At 38.9% G+C, this 20,512-nt stretch overlaps 1 protein-coding gene across 2 annotated transcripts in view; it reads left to right on the top strand.

The window, feature by feature from the left end:
* Positions 1-18,614, top strand: part of acap2a (ArfGAP with coiled-coil, ankyrin repeat and PH domains 2a) — a 36,582-nt gene extending 17,968 nt beyond the window's left edge. The window contains exons 9-24 of one of the 2 annotated variants that reach the window (XM_025065563.1): positions 3,567-3,641; positions 8,009-8,121; positions 8,237-8,288; positions 8,726-8,826; positions 8,969-9,074; positions 9,480-9,688; positions 10,007-10,076; positions 10,154-10,248; positions 10,506-10,708; positions 11,400-11,501; positions 11,975-12,067; positions 12,208-12,440; positions 12,796-12,905; positions 13,017-13,127; positions 13,686-13,747; positions 17,145-18,614. In XM_025065563.1, coding sequence (XP_024921331.1) covers positions 3,567-3,641; positions 8,009-8,121; positions 8,237-8,288; positions 8,726-8,826; positions 8,969-9,074; positions 9,480-9,688; positions 10,007-10,076; positions 10,154-10,248; positions 10,506-10,708; positions 11,400-11,501; positions 11,975-12,067; positions 12,208-12,440; positions 12,796-12,905; positions 13,017-13,127; positions 13,686-13,747; positions 17,145-17,248 — 1,839 coding nt within the window. In that variant the 3' untranslated portion in view covers positions 17,249-18,614. The remainder of the gene's footprint in view (positions 1-3,566; positions 3,642-8,008; positions 8,122-8,236; positions 8,289-8,725; positions 8,827-8,968; positions 9,075-9,479; positions 9,689-10,006; positions 10,077-10,153; positions 10,249-10,505; positions 10,709-11,399; positions 11,502-11,974; positions 12,068-12,207; positions 12,441-12,795; positions 12,906-13,016; positions 13,128-13,685; positions 13,748-17,144) is intronic. The other variant, XM_025065568.1, reaches the window with a different exon arrangement.
* The last annotated feature ends 1,898 nt before the right edge of the window (positions 18,615-20,512 follow it).

The following is a 20,512-nucleotide window of genomic DNA, read 5'->3' as shown; positions in this document are numbered from 1 at the left end:
GAGCGACAAACAACTGTTAAAATTCACACTAATGCCTATGGTGACTGTAGAGTGTCCAGTTAACCCAATCCCCAATGTTCATGTTTGTGGAATGTGGGAGGAAACCAGAGTACCTGGGGGAGAACTCACACACACAAAGGAAAAACATAAAAAACTCTGCAGTTACCGTCATCTTGCTGTATGGCAAGAGCACTTACCAACCTCCCACTGTGTGGCCTCCTCAAGTCTGTTATTTTTGAGTTACACAAACACAGTTGTGCCTTTTGGAGAACAGAATGTTTCTGTTTGAATTCAGTCTGTTGTAAAATAGACATTTGATGTGAAATTTACATTTTGTGCATGTGTATATATGTAATGGTCATGGACCAGTGTGAAAAGATGTAAAACTCATCGAATCTAATCTATATATGTTTATTATTTCTTTTAAGCAAATAGATATTATTTCAGTTCTAATTCCCCAGTTTAATTTGCTTTCATTTCATATATATTTATTCTTGTCAAATCAAACAATGCCCCCTCTGGTTTAGTCAAAACAAACTGATATTAATTCGTGTAACGTAAGCAGGAAAAATATCTTTAGTGGAGGAAAGAACAACTGTCAGCCATGTTTAAACTCCACTGCGTGGTCTTGTATAAACAGGTTTGCTAATGGAGACAAGAAGAGTATTGTTGTATAGTTTAAATGTTTGGCTTTGGAGCTGAAAACCAACTCAAGAAGAGACTAAAATAAAACTTCATATCAACACTCACGTGTTTAGAAAAGAGCCCTTGGGTTTACAGTCACGTTTTTGGAGGCTGTTCAACTCTACCCTGATCCTGATCCTTTAGACTTTTACTCTCAGACAACCTGTGAGTGCATTTGTCTGAGCCCTGTCCGTGTGAGTCCTCTGATAAACAGCGCCTTCCCTTTGAGCCAGAGGATGGGCTGAACGTGTCTTTAAGATGATTATCGTAGAGGAGCTGCTGCTGCTGCTGCTACAGTCAGAAGGAATGAGGAAGAGAGTAACCAGCTGGATGGAAAAGGGATTTTTCTTCAGTCATGTTCACTGTGTGGTTTGACGGATGAGTGGACGCTAGAAAGAAACACATCGCTGATGAAGATGCAAGACCAAGAGAAAAGAAAGAGTTGTGGCAAGGATGTAGAAGTTCAGAAGATGCCGAGTGGAGTTTGGAAACATGTTTTTCTGACTGGTGAACCAACCCAAAATTACATACAGGAATTAAACAATGTTTCTTAATTTGACAAACCTAAATAGGGACAACCAGAACTGAAGATAGAAGACGGCTGCTCTCCAAATTGGACCGACATAAAGACTGTGGTTTCTAAATCCCCTGCTCTGGAGTTGAAACCATTTGATGTTGGTACTATCAGGAAACTGATAGTAACAATCGAGGAGTGGGGAGAAAAGCTTCGAGCTAATTTTGGGAAGTAACAGGAGACAATGTAATGTTCCTTGAAGTGATTGAAACAGAATGGAAAACTATGGGTTGTAAGTCTGTGGCATCAGAACTCACAGGAAAAGCAAGGATTGTGTGAGAAGAAGGACAGAAGAGATCAAGACCCAGAACAGTGAGGAGAGAGAGGAGAGAAAGCTGTGTTTTCAACTCCGTTCAACTGAATTCAGAGCTGCAAGTCCAACAGGATCAGAACTAAACTGGATTATTTGTTCTGTTTGCATCATGAAGCTGAAAAAGGTGGAGCGGCTCTGCAGGGAGGTGTGGAGGAGCTGTCAACAGGTCTGATAATTGTCACTTGATGCTGTCAGAAAGAGATCAGGGTCACAATCCTACGTAGTTGCAGTTTTTAGGCAAATAGAGTATAATCTGAATCTTGTATGTACGGTTAAAAAAGTTCATTTTTTAAAAACAATTGTAATTAATTAATGCCATCTACCTTGTTTTTTATTAATAAGTAAAATGATTGTGTCTGACAGTCCAATTTTTTTTTTGCACGATACAACACTTCATAAAAACATATATTCTTCCATGTGCAGAAATGCAGATATCAGTAAAAGATTTGTTTCACAGTTGTACAATTGTGAAGTGAAAAATACTCGCTAAATGTAACATGTGAGGTGGTGGTTTTAAAGTGAAAATCGACACACTGTGGTTTGGGTTCTTCTAAGAACAGGACACAAATGAGGGACTAAATGGTGTTAAAGACAAAAACACAGGAAGAGGGTAAATCTGAGAGGATGCCGGAAAAACCATGAGATTTGAAAAATATGTGGTTGTTTGTCTTAGATACAGAACCCACACTGGGACTGGAAAGATAAGCCAACATTTCTGGAATTCTCCACGAGTTTATTTTACAACAACATAATGACTTAAATGAAATATGTAGCTTTTATGAATTCCCGGCTACTAAAAATGTCCATCTATTTCCATGACAAAGCTGCTCACAGCTGAGCTGTTTATAATTTTCTTTTTTCTTGTTTTCATTCCATGGGACATTTTGTAACTTTTCCATGATTCACTCAGATTGTCATCACAGTTACTTGTCAGGACAGATCTTAGTGCTCTTTACTCTGGGCGACAAACAAAGGCAGACTGACTGTAATGTTTGAGACCTGACGTTGTCAGTACGATCTCCACAGTGAGTAAGATAAGATGTAAAATATGTGGAGAACAACGCTCTCATACACATCCCTGTTATTATAGATAGACAAGTAGACAACCTGGACTGGACTGGACTGGACTGGAGTCGAGTCTAGTTGTTTTGGTGTGATGAGAAAAAAACATTTTCCATCTGATGCTATCAACCCGCTGCTCTTGTTTCCACCCATTTCCCCTCCAAACTAAATAAAAAAGTCCTGAAATGCTGGTATTTTCTCAGTGTAAATCAGATAGCAGAATAATAATGTCCTTGTGAGCAGCTTTTTTTATTTATTTATTTTTAACTAAATCCAGGCTGTTCAACTTCAGTCTCTGTCGAAAAAGAACGTAAAGTGTTTGTTGTCATTTGCTGCATTTTTGTCTGAGAGCCATCAGTGTGAGTGGCCCATTAGCTTCTTCTAGTTGTGGTTCCTGTTGCATTTAAAAAGCACCGCAGGCATTTAAAAGCAAATAATGAACACGGCTAATGTTTTGGTAACAATGCACCCACATTTTTCAATATGGCGTCATTGTTGCACACTGTCACAGATGTGTTTCTTTCAGTGGTTTTCTTTTCTATATAAAAAAGTGATTCAAACAAACCACTAACTGTACTGTATACTGTATGTTTATTTTTGAACACTTGGTTGTTTACGAAGAATGGAATTCCCAGTTTTCTTAAGCGATATTGACCTAAAATTAAATAACGATTGTTTTTATTCAAAGTGTAGCAGCAGGTTATTAGGGAACACACGTGTAATTTCACTGTAAATACATTTTTAAGCTCCAAGAAGTCCTTTAATTTAAATAGTTTATTTTCAGAAACGTCAATTGTTCATATATATATATAACAGTCCAAGTATAAAGAAACACAAGGAAACTGATGGGTGCAACTTTGTCTTTAGTTATCTTAGTGTTTCCTGATTCAAATATACGTGGACATGACTAATTTGTTGTTCTGTGTCTTGCAGTTGGACCAGCTGGTGGTGGATGGTGCCAAAGAAAAGAGAGACATGGAGCAGAAACACTCCACCATCCAGCAAAAAGTACAGCCTTTCACACACTCACACCCTCAAAATATTGTGCCACTTTTAACCCAGTAATGTGGAAAATACAGTGGGAAAAAACAGTCGTTATTAGCACTTGACTCTCGCATCAAAACAATAGTTAATTGAGGGCTTTACGAGAAAAATAACATTTAATAACATTTGCTTGATTCTCATTTAAAAAATAATGTCTGTGATTCAGAGTGTTTCTACTGCCTAAGCCGTATAGTCATTGGTTGAGGCTGTAGCCAATACCAGCGGTCGGTGGGTGAGAGTGGGATTCACTGTGGACATGTCATAGAAACACCCTCACATTACACCATTGGTCAGTTTAGACTGTCAGAGGCAACAGGCGGTCCAATGAGAAGGCACTTCTTAAAAATTATATAAACAATATATAATTTTTAAAAAAGTTAGTTAGGTTAAAGTTAAAATACTCATGTGCTGAAGTTGTTTACCGTCTGCATAAATGAAGGAAGTATTCTGACCTCAGTGTCAGGTGATTCCAGTGGATGAGCTCATCTACACATGACCATGCATTATTGACAGCTGACAGGAACCTGTCTCCAAACACACAGGCTTCTGTTTCAGCTGCCTCCCATCCTCACCGCAGTATTTTGGCCAAGGTAGATAAATAAAAATTGGGTACCAAAGATCTCCATTTTTTTAAATCGCTGCTTATTAACAACCAACAACACAACACAGTTTTGTTGAAGCCCAGCTCTGAGAGCTCTACAGTATGAGCACTTTACAAGGACAGCCTATCCTCAGCCTCTTCTCGCTCCATTTATTTGATCCTATTTTTATATTGTCTCTTGCTTCACTGTTACATCCTGCTGTTTACGTTCCAATCTAACTGTCTCCTCTTTTCCTGCTTTTTCCAACTCTTTTCCTTCCATCTTTTCCTACTCTGTACAGGCTGCTCTGCAGGTAAGCTCTTAATCTCACCCCTTTTTTTCTAACTTTTCTTGCTTTTTCATTTGATTTATATATATATATGTATAATTTTTTTAAATATAATTCTTCTTTCTCCCACACTACCTTTATTCTATACTTTTTGGTTTAACTTTAAGTCATTTCAGAGATATATTATGATACTATCTTGATTAGAAGAGTTGATTAATGAGGTAATTGACCTGGCTGAAATACGTATTAGTCGATATTTAAATTTTGTAAAGGATCTTGCGGTCACATCGCTGCATCGACATTTTTTTCTGCGTGTTGTTTTGTGTCATTTGACTGTAAAACCTTCAGTTGTTGCTCCCCCAGGGCTCATTTTTATTTATGTGTGCTTGTGTCAGTCCTGTGCATATCGTCTTCCTTATTTGTGTTTGCTCATAAAACCGTCTCATTATCTTTGTATTGATGAAACAGTCCGCCCCGGTGGGAGTTGAAGGAGCGGGTTTGAGGTGGTGCCTATGTGACCTTGTGAATTATTCAGCATTAGCAGGGGTGAGCACGAAGCAGCTCACTCCTGCAGCCAGCTCCTGTAAAGACATTAAACAGGAGTCGGTGGCGTCAGGGCGGTTGGAGACTGAGAGGGATGTGAAGTAAAAAACAAACACGACCATCGTTCTCGAGTTAAGAACGTCAATGATACTTATAGCGAGAAAGATAAAGTGAGGCATTTTTTCATTCTGATTCTAATTGAAACCCATCACATACAAACAGAGTACATGCCCATGTGCACACACACCTACTGTACATGCAAAGTGATCAGCTTGAAGTCAGGAGGAGGAGTACCAGAACCTGTGATGAAACTTAAGATTGGCATGTACAGAGTAGAAGAGGAGGAGGAGGAGGAGGAGGAGGAGGTGGAGGCGAGGGAAGAGTGTCGTTGACTATCGCGCCACACTGTCACTGAGATGCTCCTGAGGTAAACATTAGGGTTTAACGAAGATTCTGGAAACAATCACAAAATGAAGATTTTCAGCCGCTTTCACTACGTGTGGTATCTGGTGAGTGGAACAAAGAGCTGGACTGAGTTTCTGTCCATTGACACTGTCACTGTAGTCAGTTTTGTGTTTGTGTTGTTCAGTGTGAATGTGTCTCTTTTTAAGTCCCTCTGATAGTTGAATGTTGACACTCTTTATGTAATGTTTTAGGAGATGACTGAACCTGACTTTTTACCAGACTGCCGCAACTTTTGTGCGTGGAGGTCGACCTCCGTACGTAGAGTCACTGCATCGATTTTTTTTTCTTTCCATCTGACTTCCGTTTTTGTAACCCTACCTGTCCGTGTCGTTCACCTCCACCGTTTTGCTGACCTGTCCGTGCATAAAGAGACTGCATTGCAGTGTTTGACTTGTTTGCACCAGCATCATCTGTTTTGTGCACATTTTGATCATGCAGCATGATTCATATAAATATCCTGCTGTCAGTGACCGCCGTGTTGCACTGTGAACTTTTTGAACTGCTGTGAGATACAGTCGTACTCTGTTGCTTTGGAGGGTGCTATCACACTGTAGTTCTTAGATGTTGAGTCAAAACACCCCTGTTGTCAAATGTATTCAATGCTAATGCTTAAATGTTGCAGGAACTAACAGCAAACACCCTGCTAATACCTTGAGCATTAGCTCTCTTTAAATGTTTGATGTTTTTTTTTTAGTTGTCACAGATAATTAGTAACTCACACAAGAAATACAGAAGGATTGTGACACATCTATAAGGATGACCTCGGAGATAAAAGTGCAATCAGAGACCAATGTCATGGAATTGCTCTCCTCTCTTCAAATGGTTGTTGAAAATCAAAAGCTACTTTTTTTTTATCTCCTCAGCCGTCAGCTTTTGATAGATGTATTTTATTCTCTTGGGTTACTTAAAAATAAACTCACTGGGCCACTGCATGTCATGCAGAAGAATTTGGTGTTGTATTGTGAGTTGAACTAAAATCAAAGGGTGGACGTTTTTGAAGTTTTTTGGGAAAAATATTAGAGCACGTAACCTCTGTTTATTATTCTCTGGGGGTGCTGTAAATTGTTTTTAATATCAGGATTTATGATTTACATTTACTGGTTAAAATAATAAAACTTATCCTAAAAGTCAGAAGGAAGATTACATCCTTGAAAAAGTTATACTTAGTTGTTGCCTTCTGGCGTTTCTTAGCCAGCTGGTCATCAGACATCAGGACATGCAGAGGTGACTCACTGCTAGCTGTGTCCTGTAGAGCATTGACAACATCTGTAGTCAGTAGACGTTTTCTCTGTAGAGGAAATAAATACGAATGTAATGAAAATATGTGTAGAGGAATTCTGCACTTTCTTTCCGGGAAGCAAACATGAGACGATGACAAACGTCCGCTCATGTCGTCAGCATTATTTGTTTAGACATCATGCTAGTGTTTCGCCAGGAGGTCAGCGTGTATTACTTAATGTTGGAAATTTTTACCTGTCTTGTATCTGACACCAGATAAAAAAAACTGCTCATGAATAATGACTGACATCGATATGTTTACCTCGGAATTTTAAGTATTGTTTTTGTTGGATGTATTTATATTATTTGTTATAATACTCTTTTTATAATATTTTTAACTGTTTATTTTACTTGTTGGGTTTTTTTTTTCATCATGATGGTCGTGATGACTCAGTCCGAAACACTAAGAAACTCAGTTACAGCAAGAGACGTAGATGTTGAGATGATGACCTTAGATGTAAACTGACTCTCGACGAGGACAACACACACACACACATACTCAAACACACACACAATGGCGATCAAGTCTCACTTGAAACTGAGAAAGCTGGGCGGGTGTCGGGAAAGTGTGGCAGCAGCTCGGGTAGTTAAAGATAGTCAGACCACAGGCACAGGGCCATGACAACACAGCACAGCACAGCACAGCACAGCTGAGTGAGTTAGAGCAGGAGCAGAGTCCGGTCTGGAAAAAGAAACATGTGAAAGTCGTGGAAGATGCTCTGCTCCTCAGAGGTGTCTTGCTGTCTACCAGAATACCCCAGAGTCCTAGGGTAGTTTTTGTGCATCACAACAGTGATATGAAAAGATTTAGACTCACTGAGTGTTGGTGTGTGTGTGTGTGTGTGTGTTTGTAGGTTGTTAACAACTTATTTAACACATAAGGTTTTTTTTTGTTTATAAAATGATCCCATTGATGTTGAAGCTGTGTGTCATATGTAATATCTGGTATTTATTTACGTTACTATTTTGAGTCTTAAGGCTCTTGTTTTCTGGTTTACCATAAAAACCATGAGGTCAGTGTGAGCAGTAGTTTTTCTACAGCCTACAATTTAATGTTAAAACTCACACCCAGATGATGTTCCTAGACCTGACAATTTCACCATAAAAACATTGAATCAATATTTTAACACAATCCTTGTTTCTTTTCCTTCTCCTCAATTTTCAAATTGTTGTAGGATTTTTCAAATGACGACGCAAAGCTGGAGTACAATGTGGACGCAGACAACGGCATCGCCATGGAGGGATATCTGTTCAAGAGGGCCAGCAACGCCTTCAAGACCTGGAACAGGTACAAGAGACGCACCTTCAGTTTGTAAACGATGAAGACTAGCTGCAGTGGATTATATTTGGGAGGACAGTTGATGTTAAACTAGTCAAATATATATTTGTGATTTCTTTTTTAGGCGTTGGTTTTCCATCCAGAACAATCAGCTTGTGTACCAGAAGAAATTTAAGGTAGGTCATGTGACTCACTGAACTTCAGCCATCATCAGACACAGTGTAGTGTAGATACTTGAGTCTCAAGAAACGTACAGTATATACTACTACGCTATACTATATTTATAAAGACATTTTGTTTTCTTGTCCTTTAAAGAAAAATATTATCATTGCTCTCATTGTTGTCTCTTTCAGGGGACAATAAGACATTTTCTTACAGTGGGGAAATAAAATGTTTATTGTCTTTTTGTCTTGCTGCAGAAAGCTTGTGTATTTCTAGTGCATTTGAAAGTGTGTTTTTATTTTGGGTTTTAAAGATATCCTACTGCAGATAAGGAGAGCATTCTTGTTAAACCTGAAAATAGATGCTGTGAGAATATCAACTACCATAGTGTGAGAGATGTTGATGCTTCAGTGATAATGTTTACGATGCTGTTGTTGTGTCTCTGCCTTAGGACAACCCCACAGTGGTGGTGGAGGACCTGAGGCTCTGTACAGTCAAACACTGTGAGGACATAGAGCGGCGCTTCTGTTTCGAGGTGGTGTCACCCACCAAGTGAGTCCCGGAGTCGCAGAAGTGTCTCCACGGATCAAACTAATGAGCTCAGACACGTAGAGCTGCTGCGGTTGTTTACCTTTTCTACCACATTTGTCCACTCGCACTAACAGTAGTGCGATGTCTCTGCGTTTTCTCACAGGAGTTGTATGATGCAGGCAGACTCGGAGAAGCTGCGTCAGGCCTGGATCAAAGCCGTCCAGAACAGCATCGCCTCCGCCTTCCGCGACAAGGGAGACGATGGCGAGGTGAGAAAAAACAAACACAAGCCAGCAGATACAAAAATGAGTCCACATTATACTGTTGAATACTAATTATACATTCAGTTAAAGACATTTTTTTAACCAAAATTAGGAATGAATATAGAAATCAAGACTATTCAAAACTAGTTACTAAAGGAAAAAAAACCCAGACCACTTAGCCTCTATTAAAAGTGGGAAAAACACTGGAAATAAATATTTCTACTCCCAAAATGATACCGCTTTATAATTAAGTTGTTCTGCTTGGTTTTATTCCCTTAATTCCTTTTCAAATGTTTATCTCTCACCACGTCTCCACGAGGATTAAGTTTCCTTTCTGCTCAGCCCTTAGCTTAATAAAATCCTCTCCCCTTTTTCTGAAGACTGTTTATATTATCTTTTCTCTCATGCTAGAAGCTGGACAGGAAATCTTCCACATCCACGGGGAGTTTGGACTCTGGTGGGGAGCAGAAGGAGAGGTTGCTGAAGGGAGAGAGTGCCCTGCAGAAGGTTCTGGTCATCCCAGGCAACTCCTGCTGCTGTGACTGTGGTCAGCCAGACCCTCGCTGGGCCAGCATCAATCTGGGCATCACTCTGTGTATACAGTGCTCCGGCATTCACAGGTAAAAAAAAATACACAGAGGTGGAAATCTCCTTTGCTGTTGCAGCCCAGGAAGGACAGTATGATAACAACGAGTTAAATGTGTTTGAAGCAGTAAAGAATAAAAGTCTAAACAGAATCATAAAAACATGTTGTAAATACTTGGCAGCACAAATGTTTCCAGTAACCTTTAGTTCAAATTTTTTATTTCACTTGAGAATTCTCATATGCTGCAATTATTTAACTGGGATTGTATCATGATATTGATACTGAAACTGTCAACAAATATTTATTATTTTTGCTTTGTGTTTCATTCTGTGTCTAATGTGTTGACCTGCAGGAGCCTGGGTGTGCATTTTTCTAAAGTTCGGTCTCTGACTTTGGACACATGGGAACCAGAACTACTGAAGGTTAGAATGTTAGTGTCATGTACTCTCTTCATATACTTTTGCCCAGTTGGACTCATTTCCCTGCTGTCTCTCCACAGTTAATGTGTGAATTAGGAAATGGAGCGATCAACCAAATCTACGAGGCTCGAAGAGAAGAACTGGGAGCCAGAAAACCACAGCCCGGAGATCCAAGGTATTGGCTGAAATCACAGAAAATTATATATATATATTTTAAAGCTTTTATCGCTACACTGTGGACCCACCAAAAAAAAAAGTTCTTGACATCTTCATTATGTCTTTAATTCGTTTTCAGTGGAATTGTTGGGAGCTGAGAGATTGTCCTAAAAAATATATAAAAAAGTTTTGGATGGCTGAGAATGTATTGACACAAGTCAGTGCTTTTGAGTCTGTTTGTAATAAAAAAAACTATTCTCGTCCGTTTCCTGACAGACATGAGGTTGAAGCCTACATCAAGGCCAAGTACGTGGATCGTAGGTTCGTACGTCGACCTTCTGACGAGGAGCTTCGCACCAAAGTGGTCTCTCTCAGCAAACAGGAGAAGAGGCTGAGCAGCAGCTCCGATCACATGCCTCCCAGACCGCCACCACCTACGCCCAAACTCCGACCTGGTTCAAACACCTCCGGACAGACAGGTCAGTGAAACAGAGATAAACACCAAAAACACCCTTCACTCCAGATCTCTCCCTGTCTGTCTGAACCTTGTGAACATCAAAAAAAAGGAAATATTGAGGGATGTATGTAATCAGACAGAAAATATTAAAATTAATTGTTTCTGCAGTTTTGGTGGGATGAGGAACAGATTGAGAAAAATTGCCCAGAAATAGAATCTGGGCAATTCTATTTCTTCCTTCCAAAGTAGTTTTACCTTGGTAAAAATAATTCTTTTTCCATTTTTATGAGTTTCAACCTGATTTTCTGTGCCTACAAAGATACAAACTAGACAACACAAGCCATGTCTTCTTTTGTATATGCAGTTTGCTGTGCAGACGTGTGCGTCCATGGACAAACATATACTGTAGTTCTGTGTCGACAGCATATGTCTGAGCCTTCTTTGCTTCCCGTTGCCTGTCGTACTCTGTCTCTCTCTCTCAGTGTCAGCTCAGCTGTTAGTTCAACTGCTCTTTTCACTCTTTTCTCCTCTGCCGTTTCTCTCGTCTCACTTTTTTTCTCCTCTTGGCTGATGTGTGCTTCTGAACTAACTCCTGCTTTAAAACACCTCCTCCTCCTCTTCCTCCCTCGATCCTTCCAATCCACCCCCCCTCTGGCTCAACATTCACACCATTCACCCACCAATTTCCCAAACTCCCATCATCCCTTGCGTAGCTGTTGCCAGTGGCTCGGAGGCTCGCCGTGACTCTCTCTTCTGTGCTGACGAGCTTGATTCACTCTTCTCCTACTTTGACAACTCCTCCAAGCTCAGGAGCAGTAAGTACTAAAGGCTAAGTTTTCTCTTGCTTCTCCACCTCCTCCGTTCATTCCTATTTTACTTCTCTACTGGCTGACTGACTTACTCTCTCCTTCATCGCCTCCTCCAATCCACCCTCGTCCAGGTCTATTGCATCATGTCTGGAACTCAGAGTTTAACAAGTGTTTTTTTTTCCTCCTGGGAGATTGGAAGTGTTTCCTCACACGTGGTTGGGTCTGTGTTTGTTATTTACATTTGTTTTCATTTTAATGTACTATTGGTTTCAAAGGGTCCTGAGTGTGAGGTGATGGTGAGGATCTGTTTTTGGTTGGTTTCGGTCGGTGGTTCCTGTTTATTGACTTGACAGAATGTTAGGAACATCTCCATGATTCCCAGTAATGGGATAACCAGCAAACAACTACACACAAGTGATTTACTACACACAAGTGATTTGCTGCTTCACTTATATTGAGCCTGATCCTCCGCTTCACAGTAAAAAGTGCAGACAGTGGAATCCAAAACAGTGCTGATGGAAGCAGGGAAATGTTGGCCAACACCCCGTCCAATGACAGTTTGGTAGAAGCAGGTGAGAGCCGTGGGCATTGAGCTTCAACTGGTAAAAAAATATAAACAAAGACAAATGCTTAATATGGATAAACTGACATTCAAAGTGTCCATGTCTGAAGTGCAAAAAGCATCCTCCTCACACCAACTGTCGTTCCTCAGATGCAGCCGAGTCTCCACCCATGGCTATGCCTGCCACGCTGCCTCCTCCCTCTCCCTGTAAGGAGGTGGTTTTCTACGAGCCTAAGGAATACAGTCCAGGTCTACAGCTGTACTGGGCCTCCTGTTCCCGCAGTCTGCCCGACATGGCAGAGGCACTGGCCCATGGTGCAGAGGTCAACTGGGTCAATACTGAGGATGATAAGAGGACGCCGCTGATCATGGCCGTGCAGGGAGTGAGTTCAGTTTGGTTTTTTTTTTGGTTACAGATTTTGACAGAATTATAGCAGAACTATAGTAAAAATAGGTTATATTAGTGATAGTAGTACAGGACAGAGGTATGGCTGAGATTTTCCAGGAATGTCAGTTGTTACATCAGCAGAGGGAGGTGTGAAAAATTCCAGTGAGCGGGAGAGAAATAGTGAGAGACGTGCTGAAGTAGAACTATTTTAAGTGACTGGAGACAGTTGCTGTCATTCAAAGTGACAGGAGAAGTCACGATAAGCAGAGAAGTCGGGAAAAAAACACTTGTGCTGATTGGTTTCTAGTCAAAGACTTCATTAAATTTGCTTTTAAAACATTCAATTTCAGGGCTCACTGGTCACCTGTGAGTTTTTGCTTCAGAATGCAGCTAATGTGAACCAACAGGACGCTCAGGGTCGAGGACCTCTGCACCACGCCACCATGCTGGGACACACTGGGGCTGTTTCTTTTTTTTTAACCTACTTTCACAATCTCGTCAAAACCACATGATATATTTTTTTTGTTTATCTTAACCATCTGTATTTAAGGTTATTTTGTGTGTGTTTCAGGCAAGTGTGTTTGTTCCTAAAAAGAGGAGCGAATCAAAATGCCACAGACATTGATGAGAAAACACCACTAACTATAGCAGTGGAGGCGGCCAATGCAGACATCGTCACATTGTAAGTCTTCACATCAGCGTTTCTTTGCTGTTGACAACGTTGTCTTTTCCAGCTTTATTTGAAAACACATTGTTAGACCTGGTAGAAATAAAAAATTATAAAAAATTATAGGCATTATAGGCTTTTTCTTATAACTTACTTTTTTTTACTAACTAGTTTAAAATTAAAATAAAAAACCAGACACAAGTTTGTTCGCCACAAGGTGTCACTGCTGTATCAAAATGTTATTTCTAGAAAACAAAAACACATTTATTTTACTAATTTCTTTCTGATTTTCTCTCCAGGTTGTGTAAGTCTTCACATCTGCGTTTCTTTGCTGTTGACGTTGTCTTTTCCAGCTTTATTTGAAAACACAGACCTGGTAGAAATAAAACATTATAAAAAGTATAGGCGAAGAAATAGTGACTCATACTAAATTTCCTGGTGCTTTTTCTCAAAACTTTAAACTAGCTTTAAAATTAAAATAAAAAAACAGACACAAGTTTGTTCGCCACAAAATGTTATTTCTAGAAAATAAAAACATTTCTTTTACTAATTTTTTTCTGTTTTTCTCTCCAGGTTACGACTTGCGAAGATGAACGAAGAGATGCGGGAGGCGGAGGGTCCCTACAGCCAGTCAGGTCAATATAACACCAACAGTCCCACAGAAATGCAGTACAGGAAGTGCATGCAGGAGTTCATTAGCCTGCAGCTCGATGAAACCTAACAACTGTCTTCTGCTCCGCTCTGCTCTAAACCAAGAAGTGTTGAACCAGAGGAAATCTAAAATCTAGGTCTCAGAGTTGGGCTCAGTCCACTTAAAACGGCAGAGTGTTTTTTTAATCAGAGAGTTCCGTCCTGGTCCAATCACAGCTGTGTTAATGTCTGAGTCCAACTCTGTCCGTCTCAGCCCTTGCTCCTGCGTCTTGCTGCCACTCTAACTGTCACCTCTCTCTTTAACCTTTAACCTTCCAGCTTCCACCAGGTGCCGCTGAAAACAACTGCACCCTGGTGTGTGGTTCAGTGTCAGGTGCTAGACTGTGTTAATGTGACAGGGTCCAGATCCTGGACTCTGGACGTTACTGTACAGTTTCTGTTCCAAAGTGGAACATCTGCCTTTTCATTTCAGTGACTATTTCTGTCATGTCAAAATTGTACAGAGCATAAAATGAAAAGATAGAAAACAACAACCGTGTTAATATATTTTCTTTTCTACAGAGCCTTCGCTGCTTTTCATTTACTATTTGAGTAAATTTTTTTTTTTAGTTTCACTCGTTTTCTAAAATGCAACTCTGAGACTGAAGTTACTTCCAGTCACAATGTCCTTGCAAAAAGGGGTAGCTACCACCACGGTGACGCTCAGACCTCAATGTGAAGATGTGGTTCACACCCCGGCAATAATTCTGACCTTTGAATGACGTTTTTTTTTTTTTTTTTTTTTAAATAGTATGTGTCTTATTATTGTCTCAGACAGGTTTGTGTGACTTTTTAATTTTCCACTTTCCAGAGGTAATTTATGCACATTCCTTGTTAAATTGTTATGCAACGACTGAACCTTTATTTAAGGCTCCAACAAGTCTTACCCCTTTATGAAGCTAAAAAAAATCTATTTTTTTTCTCTAAAATACTGATAATAGTGTACTATAACTGTAGAGTCCATATGTTGTAAATGAATGTATAAAAGCATTTCTGTATAGTCTGACATTATAGTAAGAGCAGAGCAACTCTGTTTCACCAGGTGGAGTCATAGAAGTCATTGATTGTAATGAGTTTTTTTTTTTTTTTTAGTCGTCATGTTTGTTCCTCGTCTGCAATCATAGACTAATCCAGAATTGTAAAACAAAACGAGTAACAAATCAGATACTGGTGCAATAACCTTAAAGGAATAATCCACATGTATGTAGATATTTATCACCTCACTTTACTGGTATGTAGTTGTGTTGAACTCTCACGAGGTTGTTGCAGGAGATGAGTTTCATCATCGTTATGGATGGTACTTTTTTTTTTTTTTTTTTACTATCTTGTTTCCCCGACGCCATAAATCCTAAAACACTTTCACGAAATGGTAACGTCTGCTGGTTCATTGTGGTAGAGCAGCGCCCTCTGCTGATGGTGGAATCCCACAGTGGTTATACAGGTTCTACGTACGCTGTTTAAATTCATTTTTTAACGTAAACTGTTTCCGTGATTAATGAGAGTTAAAGTCATTACGTCACTAAATCGCTTTTTTTGTTAAAGAATAAAATAATACTAAGTAGTACTAAAAAAGTCAGGTTAAATCTTTTTCAACATCCAAAATCTTTAATTGAAGTGTAACATGTAGACTGTGTGTAGTTAACATCTGCAAGACACCAGATTTAATAGCAGTCACTGATTGTAGTTTCAGACCAAATTTTCTCAGGAAAAAGAAACCAGACATTTGTGCATTTCCCTGTGTTAGAGACATGAAGATATGGGGGGAAAAATTACTTGATAAAATAATGATGCATCTGGATTGAATGCTAGTTCTCCTGCGGTTTGGTGACGCTCCAAGGTTCATTCTATTTAATGAAATTAGACAGAATTTTTCTTCTCTCAGTGTCCAGTGTGGGTGTGGGACGTTGATGGGGTCAACAGTTGTTGCCTTCAGGTCAACTGTGGACACATTAGAACTGACATTGAAAGACGTAGTGGACTCTGAAGTATGTGCTTCATGTCACTGAAAAAAAAATCTTCAAGTAGCTTTAATTTTTGTGGGAGGATTTAGTATCTGCTGAGACACTTCATCAGTGTCTTCATCATCTGATGAAGGAGAGTAAGAGAGGTTCAGAGCTGATGGGAGAGTTTGTTTTTTAATTAAATTACTCTCACCGTAACTCAAGTATTTCTTCCTTGTTGAGTGTATTGAGGCAGTGGTTCTCAGCCTGCGTTCACTCTGTGAAATGGTCACAAACATTAAAATGGGATTTTTTTAGGGTATTTATTTGATATATATATTTTTTACATATTTTTCTTTTGATTTACTTTATCTTCTCAACGCTGATTTAAACAATATGTAATTTTTCCCCCCACACTATTTTCATTTCTAAAACTGCTTCTGTGCGTCTCACTGTTGTCCTCTCCTGATTCTTTACTCCTCCGTCCTCACTTCCTGTCCTTTTGAAGTTTGTGCCTTTCATCTGTTCTCCTCCTTTCTTTCTTTGGTCTGCCCAGGCCGACACAACACAGCTGTATTTTTGTACATAAACGCCTGCACTTTAAAAAGGGAATACAGTTGTTGATGAAAACTAATCTCTGTGGCCTTGTCTCTTTCTTCCTGAGTCGCTCTCCAGTTTCTGCCCTAGCTGTTTTTCCACAAACCTTCTTCTTCTTCTTCTTCCTCTTTTCTTTTCCATCCATCCTCTTCTCTCTCTGCTGAGCTCTTTCACATTTCGAGCCACACCGAGACTCTAACAGGTACGGCCGACTTTGTCTTCTTTCACTGATTACACTTGTACTCTGAAACACAGTAAAACTCTCATGACGTGTTGAACCAGGTTTTAATAACCTGCTGACGCGTTTACAGTCGCTGTGTTACTACTGGAATACTGTAAAGTATTCTGTGGTAGAGGACATATCCATAACGTTCTCATAGTCTCAAGAGATACTCGATTGTTTCTCCATAAGAATCCTGGTGGCCAGCTGTGGTACTGCAAATTCAGTGAAAGTAAAATGATTTATCAAACTAAATAAGAAGTTGTTTTCAGTCGCCTTTGTCTTTTGGCAGAGTAGGGTGACCTGAGCTGGTAGTGATGAGGTCTCTTTGCTGTGAGTCTCCATCAAGTGGTTAAAAACATAAAATTGTTTCCTTTTTTTGGCTGAAATAACTAAGTGACGAGAACCAGGTTATTTTATGAGATAATTTCTTTACAGAGAGCGATGTATGAAAATACTAAGAAATAATTCACTTTTTTATTTCTTATTATTTATTTACTTATATATGATGGTTGTGTATAAAAACAGTCCTCTTCACTCTTCTATGTCTTCTCTCATTGTCTTTTCTCATCGTCTTCCTCACAGGGGATGAAACCTACCAGGACATTTTCCAGGACTTCACCCACATGGCCTCCAATGACCCGGACAAGCTGAACCGGTACCAGCAGTACGACACGCAGCGACCTTGACAGCACACACACACACACACACATGCACATACAGACTGACGTCTACTAGCACTTAGACAGACACTGAGAAGGTCTCCTGGACATTTCAGCTCCAAAACATCTGCCTCCATCAACAGTCAGTGCCTCCACCTCCGGACAGCTTTTTTTTTATTTTTTGTTATGGCTGACAAGTTTAGGAACTGGACTGAAGTTTTTTTGAAAAAAAAAAAAAAAAGCAAAGTCCATATGTTTTTATTTTTATTTTTAACTTTTATTCCTCAGTGCAAATGAGTCCAGGCAGTGAATGGTACATTTTTGTAGAGGAATTTTCAACCACATGGATTTTAATTGAACTGTGTCTGAATGTGTGTTTTTTTGTTTGTTTTTTTTTAAAGATTTTTGTCCGTCACACTTCGACTTTGATCTTAAAAAACTCAAGTGTGTCAGATTGGGTAAGTACATGGTTCAAGGACCTAGAGAGCTTCCTCATTTGGTCTTTTTACTTTTCTTTTTGTTTCTATTTTTATTTTATTTTTTTAATTCCAGTATCTGTTCTGAGCTGTGCACACGTGTCCATGTGAATTTTACTTTGTTACTTGCACAAATCTCTTCGTCTTATATGTCCATTGATGTTTACCAGACTGACATGTGACAATGATAATGTTTTTCTTCTTCTTTCCATGTTAAACATTTCCGTCCTGATGATTTTTACCTTCTTAGCTTCTTAGCCTCCATTAGCTTCATCATAAAGTGGAATTAAAATAAGCCTTAGTCATCACAGGTTGGAAACCTGACCTATAAATTATATATGGGTAAATTATAACCCTATACTGTATTTTTTTTGCTTAATGTAATTTATTTGTACTGTATCATTCATTTTAACAGTGTATTTTAATCTGTTTTTATGGGGAACTGATCTGATTTAGGGAATATATACAAACAGCGTCATCCATCCATCTCAGTGATTTATTTTAGTGACAATTGAGTACAGTCAAATATTTGCATATAGTCTCACTGTGAGATTTAATGAGAAATCCTTGTTTGGTGGATTCATTTGTTGCACTGTTTTTTTTTCTTTAGTTTTTTAGTTTTTCTCTGATCAATGTCAAATGTTTTTTTTTGTTTTTGTTTCTTAGTCCAGGTGATATCTGAGCAAATCTTTGGATAACATGGGATACAATTCTTGTACATTTTGTACAGAAGCTTTTGAACTGAAGTATAAAGTTAGAGGTACTTGAATGATTAAATAAGCTTTTGTATATGCTGTTCTCTGTACGCTTTAGTCATTTTAGCTCATTTTATATCACTTGTCAGTAATGCATTATACGTACGTGTACCTGTAACGTGTAAGAACTACAATACATATGGACTGAGGGTTCAGCACTTGTATGGCTTATTCTATTTTTACTTTTTTTTTTGCTTAATTTTAATCTTCATCGTGTCATCTGGTTCCATTTAAAAAAAATCTTGTTACAATCAGCCAATCACATGTCAGCAAATCACCAGCTTTGCTAGATCGTCAAACAACCAGCTGACGTTGATTTACTATCAGAAAATGAAAGAAAAAAGAAAAAAAAAAACCCTTCAACATGGCACCAAGGGGAATGACGTTGCAGACTGAATGGTATAGCAGTAGCTGTTAGTGTATGTCCAGCAGGGGGCAGGCTGTTGTCAGGCTGTGATATTTTTAATGCCTCAATTCTTATTCTTTTGACCTCGTATTTGCAGCTTATGTCTAGAAAAACACAAGGTCAAAACAACAACATTATTTTCAATAGTTTTATTGGATCCCGTGAAAAGACATTTGAACGAATGGCATAATTAAATATGTATTTAACAGTGTTGTACCAATGTACACGTTATATTAACAGTCATGACGTCGTCATATATATCATTCGGTAATTAGCGTAAACGGGCATGTTAAAGCAGAGGTAGGACACAGGTAGGACACAGATTAAATATGTATTTAACAGTGTTGTACCAATGTACACGTTATATTAACAGTCATGACGTCGTCATATATATCATTCGGTAACTCGCGTAAACGGGCATGTTAAAGCAGAGGTAGGACACAGGTAGGACACAGATTAAATATGTATTTAACAGTGTTGTACCAATGTACACGTTATATTAACAGTCATGACGTCGTCATATATATCATTCGGTAACTCGCGTAAACGGGCATGTTAAAGCAGAGGTAGGACACAGGTAGGACACAGATTAAATATGTATTTAACAGTGTTGTACCAATGTACACGTTATATTAACAGTCATGACGTCGTCATATATATCATTCGGTAACTCGCGTAAACGGGCATGTTAAAGCAGAGGTAGGACACAGAGAGAGTTTCATCATGTTAGACGGTGTCCTGCCTCATACACAAATGATTTCACCCCAGCACCAAATTTCATGTCCGTGGATTTACTGCCTGTTCCCATTCCACATCTAATAATTATAGTTTGTTTATTTCTGCAGCTGTTTAAAACCGAGACATGCAGGCCTGTGCCCACCACTTTAGGTGAACGGTGAGTGTGTATGTGTGTGTGTGTATGTGTTCATAATTCACCTCCACACACACGGACTCGTCACAAATTAATATCAGTGCATGTTTCCCTCAGTTCTCACGCTCGAAACTACGGTGAATTGGAACAAAGGAGAAGTGAGGCTCACCTCAGACCTTGAAGATGCGGTGAGTAGCATTCAGCGACACCGAGTGGCAAGGTTAAAAATCGTGATTTTGATAAATCTAAAATGGAGTACAACACTTGAACGCAGTCATTTAATCATTGTGTCAAGCGTTGTGTTAAGTTTTAATTAATCAGGTTTTTCCATTACTCAACGATTGGTAATTTTATTCTATGTGTAACTATGAAAAGTTTATACACATTTTTTGTTTTCTTTTGGTGGTGCATTGCACATTTAGAAAACTATGTTCATTGTATATACACTTGTTTAATTATTATCATAATCATTTTGGAATAAAATGGTTGTAAGTATGAGGATTTATGGCGACATTTAAGGGCTCCTGAAATATGGCAGTGCGTCATATAAAAGTGTAATAATCAGCTCTGACTTGTTTTATGGCAGATCATAAAAGAAATCCCAAGATGAGGAGAATTCAAGTTGTTGAATTAAGCACGAATTACAAAGATTTCTTCAAACATAATACCATATTCTCTGAACAATTAATCCCAGTCAGGCCATTAAAATGTACTTGGTGAACCACACCACAGCTCCACTGATCTTTTTCAAGATTTTCTTAAAATTTCTCAAAAAAAAATTTT

The sequence above is a fragment of the Cynoglossus semilaevis genome, chromosome 2, assembly GCF_000523025.1.
Source record: "Cynoglossus semilaevis isolate Cse_v1.0 chromosome 2, Cse_v1.0, whole genome shotgun sequence".
NCBI lineage: Eukaryota > Metazoa > Chordata > Actinopteri > Pleuronectiformes > Cynoglossidae > Cynoglossus > Cynoglossus semilaevis.
The sequence above is the reverse complement of the archived record's forward strand: the minus strand, read 5'-3'. Positions and strand labels throughout refer to the sequence as shown.